This window comes from Cloeon dipterum, chromosome X (genome assembly GCF_949628265.1).
Source record: "Cloeon dipterum chromosome X, ieCloDipt1.1, whole genome shotgun sequence".
Classification (NCBI taxonomy): domain Eukaryota; kingdom Metazoa; phylum Arthropoda; class Insecta; order Ephemeroptera; family Baetidae; genus Cloeon; species Cloeon dipterum.
The window spans coordinates 21177864-21196792 of NC_088790.1; the positions used below are offsets into that span (position 1 = coordinate 21177864).

General features: G+C 42.1%; 4 protein-coding genes across 10 annotated transcripts in view; 2 read left to right on the plus strand and 2 right to left on the minus strand.

The window, feature by feature from the left end:
* The window catches only part of Lar (tyrosine-protein phosphatase Lar), an 80953-nt gene extending 74329 nt beyond the window's left edge, over nucleotides 1–6624 (plus strand). For both annotated transcript variants that reach the window (XM_065492433.1, XM_065492434.1), the window contains 16 exons: nucleotides 325–590; nucleotides 988–1206; nucleotides 1262–1399; nucleotides 1635–1778; nucleotides 1838–2054; nucleotides 2109–2281; nucleotides 2333–2527; nucleotides 2622–3086; nucleotides 3195–3614; nucleotides 3941–4225; nucleotides 4282–4440; nucleotides 4492–4797; nucleotides 4960–5070; nucleotides 5128–5297; nucleotides 5369–5504; nucleotides 5596–6624. In XM_065492433.1, coding sequence (XP_065348505.1) covers nucleotides 325–590; nucleotides 988–1206; nucleotides 1262–1399; nucleotides 1635–1778; nucleotides 1838–2054; nucleotides 2109–2281; nucleotides 2333–2527; nucleotides 2622–3086; nucleotides 3195–3614; nucleotides 3941–4225; nucleotides 4282–4440; nucleotides 4492–4797; nucleotides 4960–5070; nucleotides 5128–5297; nucleotides 5369–5504; nucleotides 5596–5664 — 3473 coding nt within the window. In that variant the 3' untranslated portion in view covers nucleotides 5665–6624. The remainder of the gene's footprint in view (nucleotides 1–324; nucleotides 591–987; nucleotides 1207–1261; nucleotides 1400–1634; nucleotides 1779–1837; nucleotides 2055–2108; nucleotides 2282–2332; nucleotides 2528–2621; nucleotides 3087–3194; nucleotides 3615–3940; nucleotides 4226–4281; nucleotides 4441–4491; nucleotides 4798–4959; nucleotides 5071–5127; nucleotides 5298–5368; nucleotides 5505–5595) is intronic.
* A 1517-nt stretch (nucleotides 6625–8141) lies between these two features.
* LOC135945831 (protein FAM151B) lies at nucleotides 8142–10253 on the minus strand. Of its 5 annotated transcripts, none has more exons than XM_065493735.1 (6): nucleotides 10038–10171; nucleotides 9568–9663; nucleotides 9333–9464; nucleotides 8995–9233; nucleotides 8739–8936; nucleotides 8142–8543 (listed from the first exon to the last, which is right to left on the minus strand). In XM_065493735.1, exons 2-6 carry the CDS (start codon nucleotides 9611–9613, stop codon nucleotides 8190–8192), a joined length of 969 nt encoding a protein of 322 aa, XP_065349807.1. In that variant the 5' UTR covers nucleotides 9614–9663; nucleotides 10038–10171; the 3' UTR covers nucleotides 8142–8189. The 5 variants fall into 5 exon arrangements, with proteins under 5 accessions (XP_065349807.1, XP_065349808.1, XP_065349811.1 ...); XM_065493736.1 differs by lacking the exon at nucleotides 10038–10171 and adding an exon at nucleotides 9946–9985; XM_065493739.1 differs by lacking the exons at nucleotides 9568–9663; nucleotides 10038–10171 and adding an exon at nucleotides 10231–10253.
* Nucleotides 10254–10445: 192 nt separating this feature from the next.
* Oga (O-GlcNAcase) lies at nucleotides 10446–15463 on the plus strand. Of its 2 annotated transcripts, none has more exons than XM_065493732.1 (15): nucleotides 10446–10600; nucleotides 10655–10792; nucleotides 10960–11011; nucleotides 11061–11394; nucleotides 11449–11611; nucleotides 11906–12187; nucleotides 12659–13032; nucleotides 13207–13458; nucleotides 13691–13924; nucleotides 13986–14160; nucleotides 14237–14322; nucleotides 14382–14578; nucleotides 14639–14825; nucleotides 14891–15050; nucleotides 15104–15463. In XM_065493732.1, exons 2-15 carry the CDS (start codon nucleotides 10708–10710, stop codon nucleotides 15232–15234), a joined length of 2712 nt encoding a protein of 903 aa, XP_065349804.1. In that variant the 5' UTR covers nucleotides 10446–10600; nucleotides 10655–10707; the 3' UTR covers nucleotides 15235–15463. The 2 variants fall into 2 exon arrangements, with proteins under 2 accessions (XP_065349804.1, XP_065349805.1); XM_065493733.1 differs by having other exon boundaries at nucleotides 10461–10600; nucleotides 10659–10792.
* Nucleotides 15464–15866: 403 nt separating this feature from the next.
* LOC135946288 (cuticle protein 21-like) lies at nucleotides 15867–17729 on the minus strand. The gene is made up of 2 exons (XM_065494444.1): nucleotides 17586–17729; nucleotides 15867–17134 (listed from the first exon to the last, which is right to left on the minus strand). The coding sequence occupies exons 1-2, from the start codon at nucleotides 17595–17597 to the stop codon at nucleotides 16142–16144; spliced, it is 1005 nt and encodes a 334-aa protein (XP_065350516.1). The 5' UTR covers nucleotides 17598–17729; the 3' UTR covers nucleotides 15867–16141.
* Between the last annotated feature and the right edge of the window lie 1200 nt (nucleotides 17730–18929).

Sequence of the window (18929 nt, forward strand, 5' to 3'; positions counted from 1 at the left end):
CCAATTCAAAGCTTTAGTTGAATTTTTGTGGACAAAAAATCAAGAGCTTAATTACATTTTAATAATAATCAAAAACACTAAAATTTCCTCTTTTTGGAGTTTTTGTTAATTTATGCTAAATAATCAATATTTCTTCTAGTGTTAAACCCTTAGAAGTGAAATTAAATCAGCTCAATTTCCATTCGAAACATGCACAATATTCAATATTCGACCATTTCAAATCGGGCATCCAGGTTCCAGCAATGACGCTGAGCCTAGCACAAACACTCGAGCGGCGCGCATTTGGCAAAGTGGAGTGGCCGTTGATGGTCCGCTGTTTTCCAGAGAGAGGAGTCGAGTACGAATTCAGAGTGGCCGGGCAAAACACGATTGGTTACGGCCAGGAGACCGTCAAGTACCTGCTCACTCCCGAAGGACCACCGACTGGGCCCCCCATCAATGTGACGTTCCACTTCCAAACGCCGGACATTGTGTCTGTTCACTGGAAGCCGCCGCCCAAGGAGAGAAGGAACGGCCAGTTGACGAGATACACGGTCCTCTTCCACAAAAAGCAGGAGGCGCCCATTGAGAGGAACATCACGCACAACAAGGTAAGCCCGGCGAAAATTGGCGACCGCCTGCCGTGTCGTCTTGTTTTCGGTCCCGGTGTGGAAAAACGCCAGATGCTCTCTAATGGCGGAGCTGCTGAAAGATCCTGTCAATATAAAAATAGTAAAAAAAAACTCTAGAGTGTATCCGTTCATCACTTAAAGAGAGAGCACAAAATTGTTTCTTATTTTATTGTATTTGCAACGCTGGTCTGAATATTCTCAGAGCTTGGAGAAGATCATTTCCATAAAATCTGAATGTATTTTAATGTTGTATTTATCTCTCCCTCGTTGTTACAAAAGTACACCAAAAATCTTTGATCCGCTTGAAGAAGAAGCAAAACAGAAATTAAAAGTATCCGTAGCTAACTCTTGATTTCGAAATATTTATCTGGCTCAGGCGGTTTTCACTGACCTGGAGGAGCACTCCGAGTACATCCTTCAGGTGCGGGCGCACACCCTTCAAGGGCCAGGCCCGTACAGCGAGAAAATGATCGTGCGAACCGAACGGGACATTGTGCGTGCACCAATGTCCATCAAAGCTGTCGCCACCAGCGAGTCGAGCGTCGAGGTTTGGTGGGAGAGCGTGCCCAGCAGAGGCAAAGTCATTGGATACCAGGTAAACTTTAAGAATTTAAGGTCCAAGGCACATGATTGACGAGTTTGCTGTGCAGATTTTCTACACGATGACCGCGGTTGAGGACCTGGACGAGTGGCAGCACAAGGTGGTTGGTGTTACCGAGTCTGCAGAATTGACTTCATTGGAAAAATACGCCCAATACGCACTAGCAGTGGCAGCCAGAACCAAAACGGTACTAACTACATCTAAAAATCTAATTTCTAAAAAGAAAATAATAGCTTTTGCTAATTTATGGAATCATGAAACTTCATAAACTAGGGTTTTACTCTGTAAAAAATTATTATTTTAATAAATGAAATGCGTGCGTGCAGTAGAGTCGTTGCTGTTTGAAATTAGAATTATTGCTGTATGCAACCCGCTGGACTCGCATGTCGAGCCGATTGCGTGACTGACTCGCTGCGTTTCAGGGTCTGGGTCGGTTGTCTGAAAAAATTACGGTCAAAGTGAAGCCGGAAGACGTGCCACTGAATCTTCGTGCGCAAGACGTGACGACGCACTCAATGACCCTCTCTTGGTCGCCTCCGATCCGGCTAAACCCAATCAACTACAAAGTAAGCACAAGCTGGCCCAACTCGAGCCGAGAAAGTAATCTGGACATCCCTCCATTTAGATTTCCTTTGACGCAAGCAAGGAGTTTGTCGACTCGCAAGGCATAACTCAAATACAAACGATCCCGAGGAGGACCATCTTGCTCGAGGCCACTTCTAGAAGTTACTCCATCAATGAGTTGTCACCTTTCACCACGTACAGCGTCAACCTCAGCGCCATTCCCTCGGACAGGCAGTACGTGCCGCCGACAAAAATTGCTGTCACGACGCAAATGGCCGGTGAGTGCTGCAAATTTTTTCATTCCAGACTGGCTTCAATTTTTTTAAACACAGCTCCTCAACCGATGGTCAAACCAGACTTTTACGGCGTAGTCAGCGGTGAGGAAATCCAAGTCATTTTGCCGCAAGCCTCGGAGGAGTACGGACCAATTAGTCACTATTATTTAATCGTTGTTCCTGATGTGAAAGATGCTCCAAAACATCCTGATGCTATTTTGACTGATGAAGTAATTTATTTGAAAAACGTTTAAAGCAAGAAATTAATTTTAAACTATTAGCTGGTTGAAAAACAACGAAGCAAGCAGGATTTTGACAACAACCCTTACATTGCTGCCAAATTCCCGCAGAGAAACATTCCGTACACTTTCCACCTAGGTAACGGTGAAGTTTATGACGGCTTTATAAATAAGCGCCTGCAGCGAGGCGGCAAGTATCGAATTTTCGTTCGAGCTGTTGTGGACACTCCTCAAAAGGTGAGCTTATAAAGCCGCAATTTAAAAATACTCTCTACTACTGACATATTTAATGACATTTGAATCAATCAACGGGATATTCTAATTTTTTCAGCATCTTTACACCTCAAGTCCCTTTTCCGAAATGCTCTCCTTGAACATGAGGGAAGTTCCACCAGGAGAGCCCCCTAGAAGACCCAATCCAAACGTGCCGGTGGAGAGCTCAGAAGTTTCGGTGAACCGAAATTTGGACGAGGCTGGCGTATTTTGGATCATCGGCCCAGTGATCGCCGCCATCGTATTGGCCATGTGTCTGTTGGCCGGGCTGGTAGTGCGCAAGCAACGACAGCCGAGGAAGACACCTGAGCACGGTACCGTGACGCGGCCCCTGATGACCGCGGAACCTTCCCCTGTGCCCACGGGGCCACCCGTGCACCCCCACGACCCCGTGGAGATGCGGCGGATTCAGTTTAAGACGCCGGCGATGCTGGCCCATCCACCTGTCCTCATCAATCATCTGGCATCACACGTTCAAGCACTGAAGGCAAATGATAACATCAAATTCTCACAAGAGTATGAGGTACGATATTATTAAAATATTTTTAATTAAATAAGTATGACAGTTGATATCTTAAAAATTGTATTAAGTCTAAAAACAAAAATGGTAAAATTCAATTATAATTTTTAGTCTATCGAGCCTGGCCAACAATTCACGTGGGATAACTCGAGTCTAGAGGTGAACAAACCCAAGAACCGCTACGCGAACGTGATAGCTTACGATCACAGCCGCGTCGTCTTGCAATCTGAACCGGGTGTGCCAGGCTCTGATTACATCAACGCAAATTTCTGCGATGGCTACCGAAAGCCAAATGCTTACATCGCCACGCAGGGACCTCTTGCAGACACGTTCACCGCCTTTTGGAAGATGGTGTGGGAGACAAAGAGTGGCTCCATCGTGATGATGACGCGCCTTGAAGAGCGGGCCAGGATCAAATGCGACCAATACTGGCCATCCAGAGGGTCTGATAACTACGGCCCTTTCACGGTCGCGGCGAATGATGTCCAGCAACTGGCGACCTTCTGTATCAGAAGTTTCCATTTGTCCAAGGTGATTTAATTCTTGAATTACATATATGTACTGCATGCAAATACTTCTTTACATTATATTCACTAATTTTTAAATTAAAATTTTATTGATATTTGCAAACGCTGCAAATTCTGTGTACTGAAATAGAATTGTACAAATTATTTAAATTTAAAAAAAATATATTCAAAACAGATTTGAAAAAAGTAAAAGTTTTTAATAAAGAAAGTATAGAACAAATAATATTTTGTAATGTGTCAGATGTTTTAACTTCATGCTTAACCATAAACCGTTGATTAATAAAAGCTCAAAATAAATCTGACGTAAAAATTTTCATATTTGTACCCTAGGTTGGCAGCACAGAGAGAAGAGAAGTGCGACAATTGCAGTTCACGGCCTGGCCAGACCATGGTGTCCCCGAGCACCCTGCTCCATTCTTGGCGTTCCTAAAGAGAATAAAAGCCCTGAATGCGGCTGAATCAGGACCAATCATCGTGCACTGCAGTGCTGGCGTGGGCAGAACTGGCTGTTTCATTGTCATCGACTCCATGATAGAGCGGATGAAACACGAAAAAACTATCGACATTTACGGTCATGTCACTTGTCTCAGAGCACAAAGGAATTACATGGTCCAGGTAGGAATTTTTGAGTGGTTTATCCGCAGCTGCTTAATTAATTTTGCGAATTCTAGACCGAGGACCAGTACATTTTCATACACGACGCTCTCCTGGAGCACTACATGTGCGGCAACACAGAGGTTCCTGCTAGAAGCTTGCACTCGCACTTGCAAAGACTGCTTGTTACTTCAGTTGCCCCTGACCAACCGACGGGCATGGAGCTTGAATTCAAGGTAAGAAACCAATATTGAAATAAATTTAAATTTTTAATAATCTTTTGGCAGAAACTAAACAATTTGTTGGCGGACGGCACACGCTTCGTCACCGCCAATATGATGGTCAACAAACCAAAGAACAGACTGGTCCACATCTTGCCCTACGAATCGACCAGGGTGTGTCTGCAGCCGATCCGCGGCATGGAGGGCTCAGACTACATCAACGCCAGCTTCATCGACGGCTACAAATACCGCGCCGCCTACATCGCCACCCAAGGACCACTAGCTCACACATCTGAAGACTTGTGGCGGATGCTGTGGGAGCACAACTCCACAATCATAGTCATGCTCACGAAGCTCAAAGAGCTTGGCAGGGTGAGAAACAAATTAGCTCGTTGACTCCGAATTTTTTAAATCCTAAAAAAAGATTAAAAATGAAGAAGCTAGGTTTTTTTCAATGGGCAAAAATAATAGGTTTTTTAGAAGAAGCAAATCAAACTAACATTTAAATTGGCGTGTTGATTTACCATTTTGCAGGAGAAGTGTTTCCAATATTGGCCTAACGAACGTTCAGTGCGGTACGACTGCTTCGTGGTCGACCCAATTGCTGAGTACAATATGCCCCAGTACATTTTAAGAGAGTTTAAGGTTACTGAAAATATATTTACCACGTAATATTTGCTGATTTTGACGAGACTTGTTTAGATAACTGACTCGAGAGACGGCCAGTCCAGAACGATACGGCAATTCCAGTTTGTCGACTGGCCCGAGCAAGGTGTTCCAAAGTCAGGAGAGGGCTTCATAGACTTTATTGGCCAAGTGCACAAAACCAAAGAGCAGTTCGGCCAGGAAGGACCAATTACAGTGCACTGCAGGTGGGATATATATTTTACGACTGAATTTTCTATGTGGTGATATTGACATTAAATTTAAATCCATCTTCCAGCGGCGGTGTTGGTAGAACAGGAGTGTTTATTGCTTTGAGCATAATTCTGGAACGGATGCAGTATGAGGGGGCGGTGGACGTATTCCAGACTGTCCGGAATTTGAGAACGCAGAGAACAGCAATGGTTCAAACTGAGGTAAGTTAAGAAATTTTCTTGGCACCAGTTAAAATTTCAATTTTGTTTAATTACTTCTCATTGTTGACAATCTACAATTTTTTTGTTTCAGGAGCAGTACCAGTTTTGCTACCGCGCCGCTCTGGAGTACTTGGGCTCATTTGATCATTACACCACCTGAGACATAGACGTTTTAGTCTAAACAAATTATTAGGCATAACTAACAAATTGGGCGGAGAAGCACAGCAGGGTTAAATAAAACAAGTGAAGAGTAGTGGGTGAAGTGCTGGAAAGCATAGTTTGGCGCCGACAAGATGCGTCGCCTGCCAGGGAGAATACAAACGAGATCAAATTTTGTAAAATATTGTAAATTGAATCAATTATATCTGACAATAATCGCAGGTAGGGTCAAAATTAAAATGTTCATCGTGGAGAATCAAAGCCAAGTAAAACTCACACTCAAACTAAAAATGCTTATATCAGGCGCAGTTTTAATCAAAGTTTATCTATACACAAAAATGTTATGTTTTAATTCTTGATTTTGATTTGACGCTTGGTGCGAAGAAGGTGATTGTACATAATGTATCTTTACAATATGCGCTGTTATTTTCTCAAACTTGCTATCCGTAGTTGGCCTTCAGACAGTGGATATACACACAATGAAAAGCACGCAGCTAGAAATTTGATCAGTGCTGGGGCGCAAATTACATGCTAACGAACGAAATGCACGAGCGTGCTGGCAAATGATAATTAATCCCAAGCATGGTAGCTCAAGTTCCTCAACAACGAGGGAGTAATTTTTCTACGAGAGAATTAAATATACAATGCTGTATTCCAAAATAAGTATCGGAAATGATTGCTCGAATTTTTATCCTCACGAAAAGCTGGAATGTTTAATTTGTTTGCTGATTGTCGTCTAAATAATGCTCTGTAGCCGTCCAACGCTGTATATAAGAACGTTTTTATGTCGTTACCGCTCCAAATTGTTTTCAATGTTAATAAAGTCGTTATTTTATAATAAATGTTTCAACAATCGTTTAGGTTTATAATAATTGTTCTTTGTACTGGGTCTTTCAACGGATACCAGTTTGAAATTACAAGAAAAATATTTTCTATTTAAATCATTTGATTTTTACCGATGCTTTTAAATTTTTATTTAATAAACTTCTCGAATGAATGACAAAGTGCGATGTGAAATAACAATAAACAAAAGTAATCAAGGGGATTTTATCAAATTTATTTGGATGATAAATGACAAAGCACATCTCCTTACTATGTCATGAATTCAAACTTTTTTATATCAGTGGCGCTCTACTGGATGTTATCAAAAACATATCTGTAAAAAAGGTAAATGTGACGTTTATCTTTGCATCACGTGGTTCATATCATATTCGAGAATGTGCCAATTTCTTTCAAAAGACCCACCGCCAGTGATCCCCACTTGATATTATGCTTCAGCAAATAAAAAGAATAATCCATGTTGACTGTATAACTTCATTATTTCATATACCGCGATTCTATGACAGCTGGATATTAGAGCGCTTTTTAATACGGTGTTACCATAATTCTTACCATACAATTATATATTATGCTATTGGAGTGATATTAACGTTAGGCGAACAAAACAATTTTTAATTATTCTGTATAGCACAAAAAATGAAGTGTGTTTGTGTATGGTGACAATTGATTAAACGTGTATTGACAAAACTAATCGAGTTTCACTTCTTATTATTAAAAGTGTTTGGATCGAATCTTCACACAGATGATACTTTTAATACAATGCTCTATATTTGGCAATTTTATTAAAAGAATGACACATTTTGCCTCACACCTTTCCTTTTATGTTCGATTTAATCTTCAATCTATCAAATATCGTGGCAATGTGCTGTCTGTTTTTATTACGGTGTTGAGTATACCTTTCATAGGCACGCAATGCACTGGCTAAATTGAACACTGGTTAACATCAATACGTGTGTGTTACTCACACAGGATATGATAATTTTTGAAGCATTTTTTTGCCTAACTGTTCTATCCGAGCAGGGGCTTTTAAAAATGAATATTGCAATTTTATTGGCAGCATTGGCACCGCTTTCGATGGCGTTAACCCAAGAGTTGCCGAATCTCCTACCCGCTCGAATAACCTACGCAACTTATTTCTTTGCTGTTTGTCTTGTCTCAAATTTTCATAGAGACCACTTGACTTTGAAACGTGGTACTATAATTTGACTGAAGCTGATATGAAAAAAGAGGAGTGATCCACATTAGAAAAAGCTACATTAGTTTAGTGAGGAATACAACGTGTACACTTTGTTCCACAAGACTTCCGGATAAGCTTAGCAGATTGACAGCAAATTACACTCTTTTAGAGCTGCATTAAAAGTTAAATTATTTATACAGCATTAGGAGAGCATCTTTTTTGTTTCTATCGGACAGGTTGAGGTATGCCATGCCAGATATGGCGTTGGAAGCTGGCTGTGACAATATTTGCCGGAAAAAGAATGCTCTGCGAAACAGTTCATACCATTCAAAGGGATAATTCTAGATGAAGAGAAATTGAACCAAATCTATCTGCCTTTTAATAAAAGCTTGTATTTTTTATTTACAAGGTAGATTAATACTAAATATGCAAAGGTATAAGAATTTACAAAATTAAAACAATTTGATTTTCATCTGATAAAATCTTTTAATGAGTAAAATATTCCTCTCTTAAATCACTGCTGTTAAAACAGATGTAATTACAGTTGCTACAGCTCCAAGAAGAGATCCTTTGCTTTGTCCACTCCGTTCACCAGCTTTAACTCCATCCACTAGTTGGTCTTTGAGTTTTTCAGGAATATCCATGTACACTCTTTCCCTGCCAACTTTGATCACCACCTCTTTCAACGCTGCGACGTTGACAAAGTCAGTTTCAGGACCCCACAAGGTCAGGGTGCTGTTTGGGGTTCCTTCCAGCAGGGCCAAGATCGCAGCTTCCGAGTTTGCGGTCAGGGCTGCCCTCACAGGGAAGGTCACGGGCTGCGTGATCTGATTGTCTGCCAAGGCTTTCAACATGCCTTCTGCCTGAAAATATATCAATTATGATATTCAATCATATATTTGAGCTAAAATTACTTAGTTTTGAAAATTTACTGAGCCAGGCAAACAATTTAATGTTGTTGTAACATATTATTTTTCTAAATTTATGACTAAATTCCAAAATAATTTTGTAAGTGTATTGGAAATGATAAAAAATAAAACTTTTAACAACAACTGTACCATTTCCATGGTGTATTCGCCAGACACAATGGGTGGAAAGACGTCAATTCCATATCTTGTAGTCCAGCCCACAGACAAGGTGCTCTCAGGGAAGTTCAGTTTGCATTCAGTCAAGAATTGATTAGAGTCAATTGGATTTTTGGTGCTGTTCACTGGTCCTTGCTGAATGTCAGCGTTCAACCAAGCTGGAAAGCCCATCTATTCAAATGAACACAAATTAAATTTAATAAAATAATACATTTTTATTAATTTTTACCTGGTTTGAAAGTGCTCCAAGCATACCAAGGGCGATTGGCACAACCTCCAGAGATTTAAAGTCCAGCTTAATACCTTTCCTGATGCCGTTTGCGTTTGCCAGAATGACCTGATCCAGAAAGTTCTGCAGAGAGAGATCAGATTCGGTATTTGGAGGGTGGGCCATGATCGGGATGGTTTCAGGGCCGCCCCCAGTCAGCACTCCGAGCAGCACGTCCGCCTCCAACATCATCAATCCGGCTGAGACGTTGAAAATTATCATCGGTGAATGACAAGTAATTTTATTTTCGTTATTATCAAAGACAGAATCTAATTTTAATTTAAATAGTTATCCCTTACGGTCATTGATTGCATCCTGCAGTTTCACAAGACTGTTGGTGGCGTGAGACCAGGTCACGCTGCTCAGGTCACCTCCGATTTCAGGAAAGTACTCAGGAACATCTGGCGCTTTCGTCAATTTGGCAGTCATGCCTACCGATTATAAGTTTTAGATTGAAAAAGGCGCAGAAAAAACACAAAACCATGATTATGTTATTTAAAACAACACACATTATGCACACATTTCATATCTCACCGTGGCAAAACAGAAGCAAAAGCGTGCAAATTTTAAGCAAAGCCATAATTGAAACAGCTGCAAGTGTCCTTCTGCGGCAACTGCTATGTATTGTGCCTGATTGAAGGGGAGAGGAGGTTGTTATCAGAATTGAATAGATTGCCTCAAGACTCAAGAGAGGGTATTGTTAACAGCATCTTTAATTTTAAGATTGGAGCACTTTTGCTATCGTCACGTTTTCCAAGTGCCGTTAAAGAAATAAATAATAAACCAAATAAATGTGAAGGAAATATCAAAGTAAGCTTTAACACAATATATATTGAACTTAATGCAATTATAAAAAAGTTAAAATTAAATAAAAAAGACACTGTTTGAGCCTGTAGCCTGTTGTGTGTTCACCCGAAGTGCGGAGTAAAAGCAAAGCAAAGCCAACTGGTTTCGTTCCCGTTCCTAGCAGTATAAAAAAGAGATCAAGACGCAATCACCTATACCTGTGACTCTCCGAGACAACCAAAACCCTGAAACCAGGAGCAATTTTCCTTTAATAATTGCTCCCTACCGAAAGCGGTCTAAACACGACCAGCTGTGCCTGAGGCTACCAAAACAATTTCTCGGCTAGCATTCGGCTCATCGACGAACGTTCCCGACAATATTTCATTCGAATAATTACTGTATTTTTTATACCATAGCGGGGAATCTAATTAAATGTGTAGCTCACGTCCTGTCTCGTTGCGTTCGAGCTTGCAAATCGAGGTAGTATGTGAAATCGCATTTTTTCATTCCGATCTCATTTGGATTCCAACGTGCTGAAAATAGAAAACAGACACGTTCCTTTGGCGCCGTTTGAGGTAAGCAAGTGGGAGAATAGCCGCGCCCCCTTCATCCGCCCCAGCTTGCCCCACTCCCCAGCTCTTGAATATGAATCAAAACATATGGCCGGCCTGTAAACTGTATACATAGCCGGCTGCATAATTGACCAGACAACGGAACTGCGGATACGGATTTTATGACTTGGGAGATGTATTGACACAAAATTGACGCTTTCTGTTATTCTGTAAGTTTCGGCGTGCTCGTCAGGAACTGCCATTGATGAAAATTTTTGCTCCAGCAAGCTGTGGAGTGCGATTTTTCTAGCCGATTGTGATAAATACACTAGATGCAATGACTGAGAAAGTAGCTAAAATCGACAGCGACCCGAGCGTTGAGAAGAGTGGAAGCAGTGGCTTTGTCTGTGGAGTTGTAGAGGGTAAAATTTTTAAGTTTCATCATATAAATGGAAAAATACACTTTTCGCTGCGACTTTTAGTTTTCGCCAACCATACTTTGATATGGGATTCTCATTAGAAATGACTGTAATTTTTCCATTGCAATGGACGGACTTCATTTATATACATACTAATGATTTCTACTCAGGATTCTATGGAAGACCTTGGACCAGTGAGCAGAGGAAAGATTTATTTGTAAAGTAGGTACATCAACATAATAGCGACATTCTCAGAGTTTGAAACTTGCAGAATGAAAAAATGGGGCATGGACTCGTATCTGTACGCGCCAAAGGACGATTACAAGCACAGAGCTTACTGGCGAGAGTTGTATTCTGTCGAGGAGGCTGAGCATCTTACCGCCCTCATCACTTCAGCTAAGGAGAACGGAATTATTTTCTACTACGCCATCTCTCCTGGTCTGGACATCACCTACTCTAGTGTCAAAGAGGTGTCAGCCCTCAAAAGAAAACTAGAACAGGTGTCCCAGTTTGGGTGTGAAGCATTCGCCCTTCTCTTCGACGACATAGAGCCTGAAATGTCTGAGGCGGACAAAGAGGTTTACCAGTCGTTTGCCCATGCACAAGTAAGACTCCAAAGATCTACAAAAAAATCTCTTTTACAAGCCTTTTCCCCTCAGGTTTCCGTAACTAACGAGATCTTCCAACACTTGGGACAGCCCAAGTTCATGCTGTGCCCAACACAGTATTGTGCAGCCAGAGCAGTTCCTGATGTTAAGACTTCTGAGTATTTGAACACCATTGGTTCAAAACTTGTGCCAGAAATTGACGTAATGTGGACAGGTGAATATGCAATTAATTTTCACTTTCCTCTCAACGCTCATGTGAAATGAATGAAATTTTAATTTTAAAAAAAGGTTTTTATAAAATTAGTAAAAAATTGCACACTTGAAAAGACAAAACTTTCTTAAATTCATGGCATTCAAATTTCTGGTTTCATTTTGAATGGTTAAAAATCTTTCGCATTGATTTTAATTGACGAGGGTAGCTATTTCTTGGATTCCCCAAAAGGCTTGCTGTATTTTGTCCACCTTGCCGTGAAACCTTGTTCTGCTAAGCTCAAAACTTGATTTTCAGGTCCAAAAGTGATTTCACGATTGCTGACTGTCGAGTCGATAGAGGAAATAACAGACGTGCTGAAGAGACCTCCAATTATTTGGGACAACCTGCACGCCAACGACTATGACCAGAAGAGAGTCTTCCTTGGCCCCTACTCTGGCAGGAGTCCAGATATCATGAAGAAGATCAGGGGAGTGCTGACCAATCCCAACTGCGAATATGGCGCTAATTTTGTGGCCATTCACACTCTGGCCCAGTGGAGCAGATGCAGCATAGATGGAAAAGTTGATCTCAGTTTAAGTAAGCATATTGATTTAATATTTTCAACCATCTTAGTGAAACTTGCCTTGAAAATTACATATCATATATTATATTGTAGTTTGTTTTTGGGGCTAGAGATTTTTTAATTTTGTTGGCATTTTAAACAGTCACATTTTTTATCTAATTAAGAAGTCAAGTAGGTCCCCTGACCGTAAAATGCAGATCAAAATTTTGGAGGGCCTCATTAGCTGTTCTTTGCCTCCAAAACAAAATTCATACCACAATTATTTCTTTTGAAGACTAAACATTCACTGACAAATTAAAATAACATTGATTTGACCTTTGTGAATCTTAAATCTAAGCAGTGAATGTCTTACACTTATTTGAAAATACTTGATTATAATTTTTTTACTCTGTGCTGTGTTTCTTTCGCCCAGTCTTATGCAAGCAGAGCTAGAATATACATGGATTTCAATTTGATTTTACTCATCTCATATTTAATCCGTACAGATGATACAGTGAGTGCTGACATAAAGCTAGAAATCGAGACTGAAGACGGCGTGGCCGAGGACGTTCCTACCACGCTCACCCCCCTGATGTATCACCCTCGGCGAGCCCTGCGCAACGCCATCATTGAGTGGCTGCCCGAGTTTAAGAAGTCCCGGCACGTCTGGGGTCCGATCGAGCCGAAGCCGCAGGTCATCACAACCAACACTGTTTGCACCACAATCGCTCCGAGTGCTCCGCCATCTGCTTTCCCCCCAACAGTCAACACTTGCATCAGTGTCACCACGACCACCACATCGTCAACAACGGGCTGCATCGCTGTCCCGGTGTCCAACCACTCGTCACAGTTGGAAACCTTGGCTGACGTCTGCAGTTTTGTAAGTTTGTTGGATATGCAGTGTTAAGCGAGATTATTTTCATTTAATTTTGAACCTATATTCTTAAAGTAATATTAAAAATCTAACATCCAACTTTTTGGATTGTATTTTTTTATTAGCTTTTTATTCCTGGTGTATTGCTAAAATTATTATTTTGACAATTACTTTTTCCAGCCTCATCCTGGACCCTTTGTAAATTCGTTGGCAGCCGACAGCAAAATTGCGAGCAGTGATGATGGCGGGTCTCAAACCAGCCAAACCACAGAGCCGATGGAGGTGAACGCAACACCAGATTCATCCCTTCCTGCCTCCATATCATCCACTGAGCTTAAGAAGTCGTCCAACGAGGATGTGGCCATGGCAGATAATGTAAGCTGCGAGAGTTGCTCCACCTCAGTGACCCCAACTGGATCATCAAACATGCAGGTGAGCAAATATTTGTTTTTTCTACACTTGAAAAAATCCTGTGTGCTACTATTTTAATATTTATAAATAAACTAATTTTAGATTGATAAGTTTATAGATAAAAAAATGTTGTAAAACCGCTAATTATTGAAAAATATCAAAATACCTTAAGAATTGATTCATTTAATTTTTTAGACGTGGTTAACGTGAAGCTGCGATAGTTTCGCAGTTGCAATGATAGATTATTGTGCAGATGAGCAGTGTTCTCGGCGGCAGCTCCTCCATGTTGGTAGAAGAGACGCTGACCGGCCAAGATCGCGATCTCACAGAGGAAGATTTGATTCTGTTGTGCGAACTATTCTACCTTCCCTTCGAGCATGGCGCGCAGGGCTCGCAGCTCTTGCAGGAGTTCGCTTGGCTCAAGATGAATGCCGCCGCTGTGATTCAAGCTAAAAGCAAGTCTGACGGAGAGATCAGCAGTCCAGAGGTACGAAAATCAACATGGTGAAGTTCAAATCTGAGCAGTAATATTGATTTAATGCTTGCAGGTGCAGGAGTGGATGAAGAGGTCTGAACGCTTCAACGAAATCACCGAGTCTCTGAACCAACTTTTTCAGAGACTTTCATACAGCAATAATCGAGAGCTGTTGTTTGATTTGTATCCATATGTGTGGGACATCAGAGGAGTGGTTTCAATTCTCAGCTGCTACGTCAAATGGCTAGGTTAGTGACAATGATAAATCAATCGATTTGTCTCATCAAAGTTTTTTAAAATAAATGTCATCTTATGAATGAATAGGCTCATCTAAATCCTTAAAAGATACTCTCAACAACGTTGATCAGGAGGCCTGGATGTTTCGTGGAGGACTGATTGCTGATCTACAGGTTGATTATAATATGCTATTGAGTTAACAGTTTCGCTTAAACTTTCTTTCAAATTTCAGCGACAAATTCCAATAGACTCAAGCAATGACCTTTTTCTATACAAACCTCCTGATGTGCCTTGCCACAAAATCTACAACATACGACCTTATTTGCCAGCTGACGAGTCGGCCATCTACTCTATCTGCATCAAAACATGCATGGATGGCATGGACGGTACTGAGACGTTCGAGAAATATCCAGAACTTGCTGCAGACAAGTGAGTTTTTCATGTGGATTTACTGATCAAAGTGCTAAACCCATCTCTTGTGTGATTAAGGATTGTCGGTCCCTTCCTCAACTTTTCTCCAGAAAATTGCTTTGTAGTTGAGGACGGCTGGGATATAGTTGGCTACGGCCTGGCAGCTCTTGACGCCAAGGATTTTTTGCGCAAGTCAGAAATGGCCTGGATTCCCAACTTACGTGAAAAATACCCTAAAACTGAATCTGCAGAAACTGTGGCTGAGGTAAAAAATTAGTTGAACTGCCAGTTTACATTATATAATAATATTAATATGAATTTTGTTCACAGAAAATGATCATTGACATCTACAGTTTCAAAAACGATTTGCCCGACGTGTTAGCTTCTCACAACCCTTCGGTCATAACATCTGCTTTGCTGACTTCAGTTCTGGACCAGAGTGTGTCTAAGCGCCTCATGACTTGCATCTTCGCTGCCTTGAGAGCCAATGGTAAAATAAAGAGACTGATTGTTTACGTTTAATCATGCATGACTTTTAAACAGGTTCTCTGGGCTGTCACGTAGAAATCAAAACGTCGGAGAAGTATCTGCACGAGTTTTATACCAAGCTGGGCTTCGTGGAGATTTGTCAAGGTCAATACCCCGATACAGTTTTCTTAGGAAGATCATTTTAAGGACCAACACCAGTTTGGTGTTCAACGGCATGCTTTTTGTCGATTCCCTAAAGCTTTCTTTTCTGAAATACGTGTTTTGGTGGATGTTAGAACTTAGTTGCATCTTACAAAGATTGTGATTATACTTTTATGTAAGCCAACCGTACGTAAATTAATCATGTCTTTTTTAAACTGATGCATTTATATTTATAACAATTAGTTGACTTAATAAAATAGAAAATTACTAAGACGACCTTGTTTGAGAAATCTAAAAGCTTCCAGGAAGTAGATATAATATATAACTGCTTGACCTTGAGCTAGTTGCTGAATCACCAGATTAATCCACAAACTTGTCAAGTATCTTCCAGCTGAATGGATTGACACGTTAAAAGTGTACCTAATCAGAATCATGGACGAGTTAAATTCGTTCAGAGATGGAGAGGGATTCCTAACCACAAAATCACTCTTTTCTCACGCCAGCAAAAAATATACGACGCATATATACCACATACCACATTGAACGTGCTCTGAAAGAGTTCTTAAATTTATATCGTTAAATCTGATTGTTTTCGTCTCAAAGGTGGTTCCAACAGTAAATCATTTTACAAGAGTCCTTCAAGGCTTACCAGTTCATTAAATTAAACAGGTGCAAATTTTTGTCCATCAGTTGGATTTATTTTTCTCTTTTTTCGTGGCGTACAAATAACTTAATATCCGGTTTACAGGTTTTAAGTTCAGCCAGCAGGAACAATAATACTGGTGATGAGAGATGACAGATATTTGGCACCGTCCGCTCAATCATCCGCCGCTTGGCGGGTTGATACGGGAAAAATTACAAAAATTTGTGCAAAGGGGCGGACAAGCGGCCGGACGGCGCCGTCTTTGGAAAAGGATTAATTACAGTTAGTGCTCAGCGAGATAATTTTGATCAGACGCGTGCCTTGGCCTCAGCATGGGCGGCCAAATGGGCAGACCTGGCGGCCACGACCTCAGGGGTGTCAACGACGGGGGCGGGGGCGATGCCAGGGCCAAGGGGCAGGTTGGTGGCTGCCACCCTGAAGCCGTGGACGGGGTCGGAGATGTAGTTGACGGTCTGCACGATGCCGTTGGCGTCGATGTAGGAGTATCCGCCACGGGTGATGCCGTCCCAGGTCTTGGTCTCGTGCTTGGTCGACGGGCCGCCGGCGTAGCCGTAGCTGTACTGGCCGAGCTCGTCCTGAGCGTGGTACTGGCTGCTGGCGACGGGCACTCCCCAGTTGAAGGCCGAGTAGGCAGGAGCGTAGCCAGCGTAGGGTGCGTAGGCGATGGGAGCGTGCACGGCGGGGGCGGCCAGAGCCACGGGGGCGGCGGCGACGGGGGCAGCAACGGCGACGGGGGCAGCGACGGCCACGGGAGCGGCGATGGCGGCCACCTTGGCAGCGGCGTGAGCGGCCAGGTGATCGGCCTTGGCGGCGGCCACTTCAGGGGTGTCGACGACGGGGACGGGGGCAGCGACGGCCACGGGGGCGGCCACGGCGACGGGAACGGCAACCTTGGCGGAGACGTGAGCGGCGGCGTGTGCCACCTTGGCGGCGGCCACCTCAGGGGTGTCGACGACGGGGGCAGGAGCGGAGCCAGGTCCCAGGGGCAGGTTGGTGGCTGCCACCCTGAAGCCGTGGACGGGGTCGGAGATGTAGTTGACGGTCTGAACGAGGCCGTTGGCGTCGATGTAAGAGTATCCACCACGAGTGACACCATCCCAGGTCTTCACCTCGTGTTTGGCGGATGGGCCGCCGGCATAGCCGTAGCTGTACTGGCCCAATTCATCCTGTGCGTGGTACTGGCTGCTGACCACGGGCGCGGCCCAGTGGTAGTTGTGGTTGGCAATCAGATTAGGATGAGGCGCGCAGGCGGCCAGCGCCACGGCAGCGGACAGAATGATCTGCGAAAAGGACAATAAAGGGTGATTAGTCTAGGAAAACTTTAAAAACTGTGAAAAATATGAGAAGAAAAACTAAATATTGTAGATAGAAATCCCTTTTTAATATCACAGACTGCAATTTCGTAATTTCATGTAACTTTTAAATAAATCTTGCAATCCAAGCTTATTTCATAGAATTTTCGATCTAATTTTTCCTGAAAAGCAAATAAGGGCAACTCTTACGAATTATAGTGTCACAAATTATAATCCGAATATTAAAATTAAGAGTAAATTCATTTTTTTAAAATTTAGTTAATTTGAAATCTCATAACAAATGGTTAGTTAAGGATAATATAATTAACGACTTTGAATTATTTAGAATATGTTTAAAAATAAATAGATTTAAAAAAACTAGAGGGCTGTAGGAAAGGCTAAGAAAAAGAAGAGAGTGCTAGAAAAATCTGAAACTTACGAAGCACTTCATTGTTCTTGCAAGTTCCCCCGTTTGACTACGGCTGGAATCTGTTGGTGCGTCAGGGCGCGCGTCCTTTTTATAGAGCGGCGTGGTCCTCCTCGTCGGAAGATCCTCAAACCGAGAGCAGCAAAACGTGCAGGGAGGGGCGGCCGATATCTTTCTTGGGCTTGGTAGGTTGGTTCACCTTGCGAGTTCCTCACCTTCGGACGAGGCTTCTCGCCGTGCGCGCGGGGATTAGATGAGACGCACTCGCCTCTATACACTCAGTTTCTTCTCTTTATTTTTTTCATTTACATATGGCCCTCGTTAAATTCGGCTCTGCTTTATTAGAGTACTAGATTGATGCGAGCAAGGAAGTAATTGTGCGAGAGAAGGAACTGTTTTTAATATATTCGCGTGCATTTATTCGCACAAACATTTTTACGACGATTGTTTTCGCCGCACCAAATAGGGTGTGTGTGGGATCCAGATGGGAATCTCTCGAGCGTTGTTTTATGACACTTCGGCTTGAGCGGCGGTAAAATATGAGTATATCATTATTCCATAATTGCGTTTGTAATAAGGATTGCATTTAGCGAATTTCATGGTCACCCCCTACACAAGAAAGCGGAAGGATTGATTTAGTGTTTTACAACTGGAATCTCAAACGCCGCCTTTTGCTCTATGGTTTTTGCGTCGAATATCTTGGGTTGCAGCATTCCTGCTTGGTGCACATGAACATGTGTCCGAATGTTTTCACATCGTCGTGCACAGCAGTAGAGCAATTACGTATTTCTTCCGCGAAAATGCCCGTAATTGGCTCTACGTGAGGTGTGTACTACACAATCACGCGTAAACTTGATTTTTCGCTCTAAACGTTACCGCATACCTTTTTGCTCTAGTAGTGATTCACGCCGATCGTTTTGCCGCGAACGCCGACTCTACTTTCAGTCAAACTAATTCACTGCTATCTTGACACGCGAAACGTGAGATGCAGTTTTATGGAGTCCTTTGAGTCCGTTTGCACTTATCAAAGTGGAAATAAATTATGTTGTCCGTCTGATTCCGTAAATGGATGCTAAAAAGATTCATGAGCGCTCATCCTATGCAATAAAGATTTAATAAACTGTGAGAAAATTATAGTCGTCAAGGTAGACCATGAATTTAATGTAAATAAATTAGAGTGCGTTTGGTAAAAATTAAAAGAAAAATTGACATGTCAAAATTAATATATTTCCTGCCGGAAAGACTCTGTCTTAGTCCTATATCCTTGAAAATAACGAAAATAACAAAAAGCTTTTAGCTTTAAATTATTGAAAAGCGTTGGCCAGAATGCAAACAAAAATTAGCTAAGCTGCGAAT

Coding starts and splice junctions, on each gene's coding strand:
- LOC135945831 (XM_065493735.1), bottom strand. CDS start 9,613: ATGGCTTTGCTTAAAATTTGCACGCTTTTGCTTCTGTTTTGCCACG. Junction 9,465..9,567: donor TTTGCTTCTGTTTTGCCACG/GTGAGATATGAA, acceptor TATAATCGGTAG/GCATGACTGCCAAATTGACG. Junction 9,234..9,332: donor GCAGGATGCAATCAATGACC/GTAAGGGATAAC, acceptor TCAACGTCTCAG/CCGGATTGATGATGTTGGAG.
- Oga (XM_065493732.1), top strand. CDS start 10,708: ATGACTGAGAAAGTAGCTAAAATCGACAGCGACCCGAGCGTTGAGAAG. Junction 13,925..13,985: donor GAGAGATCAGCAGTCCAGAG/GTACGAAAATCA, acceptor TAATGCTTGCAG/GTGCAGGAGTGGATGAAGAG. Junction 14,161..14,236: donor CTGCTACGTCAAATGGCTAG/GTTAGTGACAAT, acceptor ATGAATGAATAG/GCTCATCTAAATCCTTAAAA.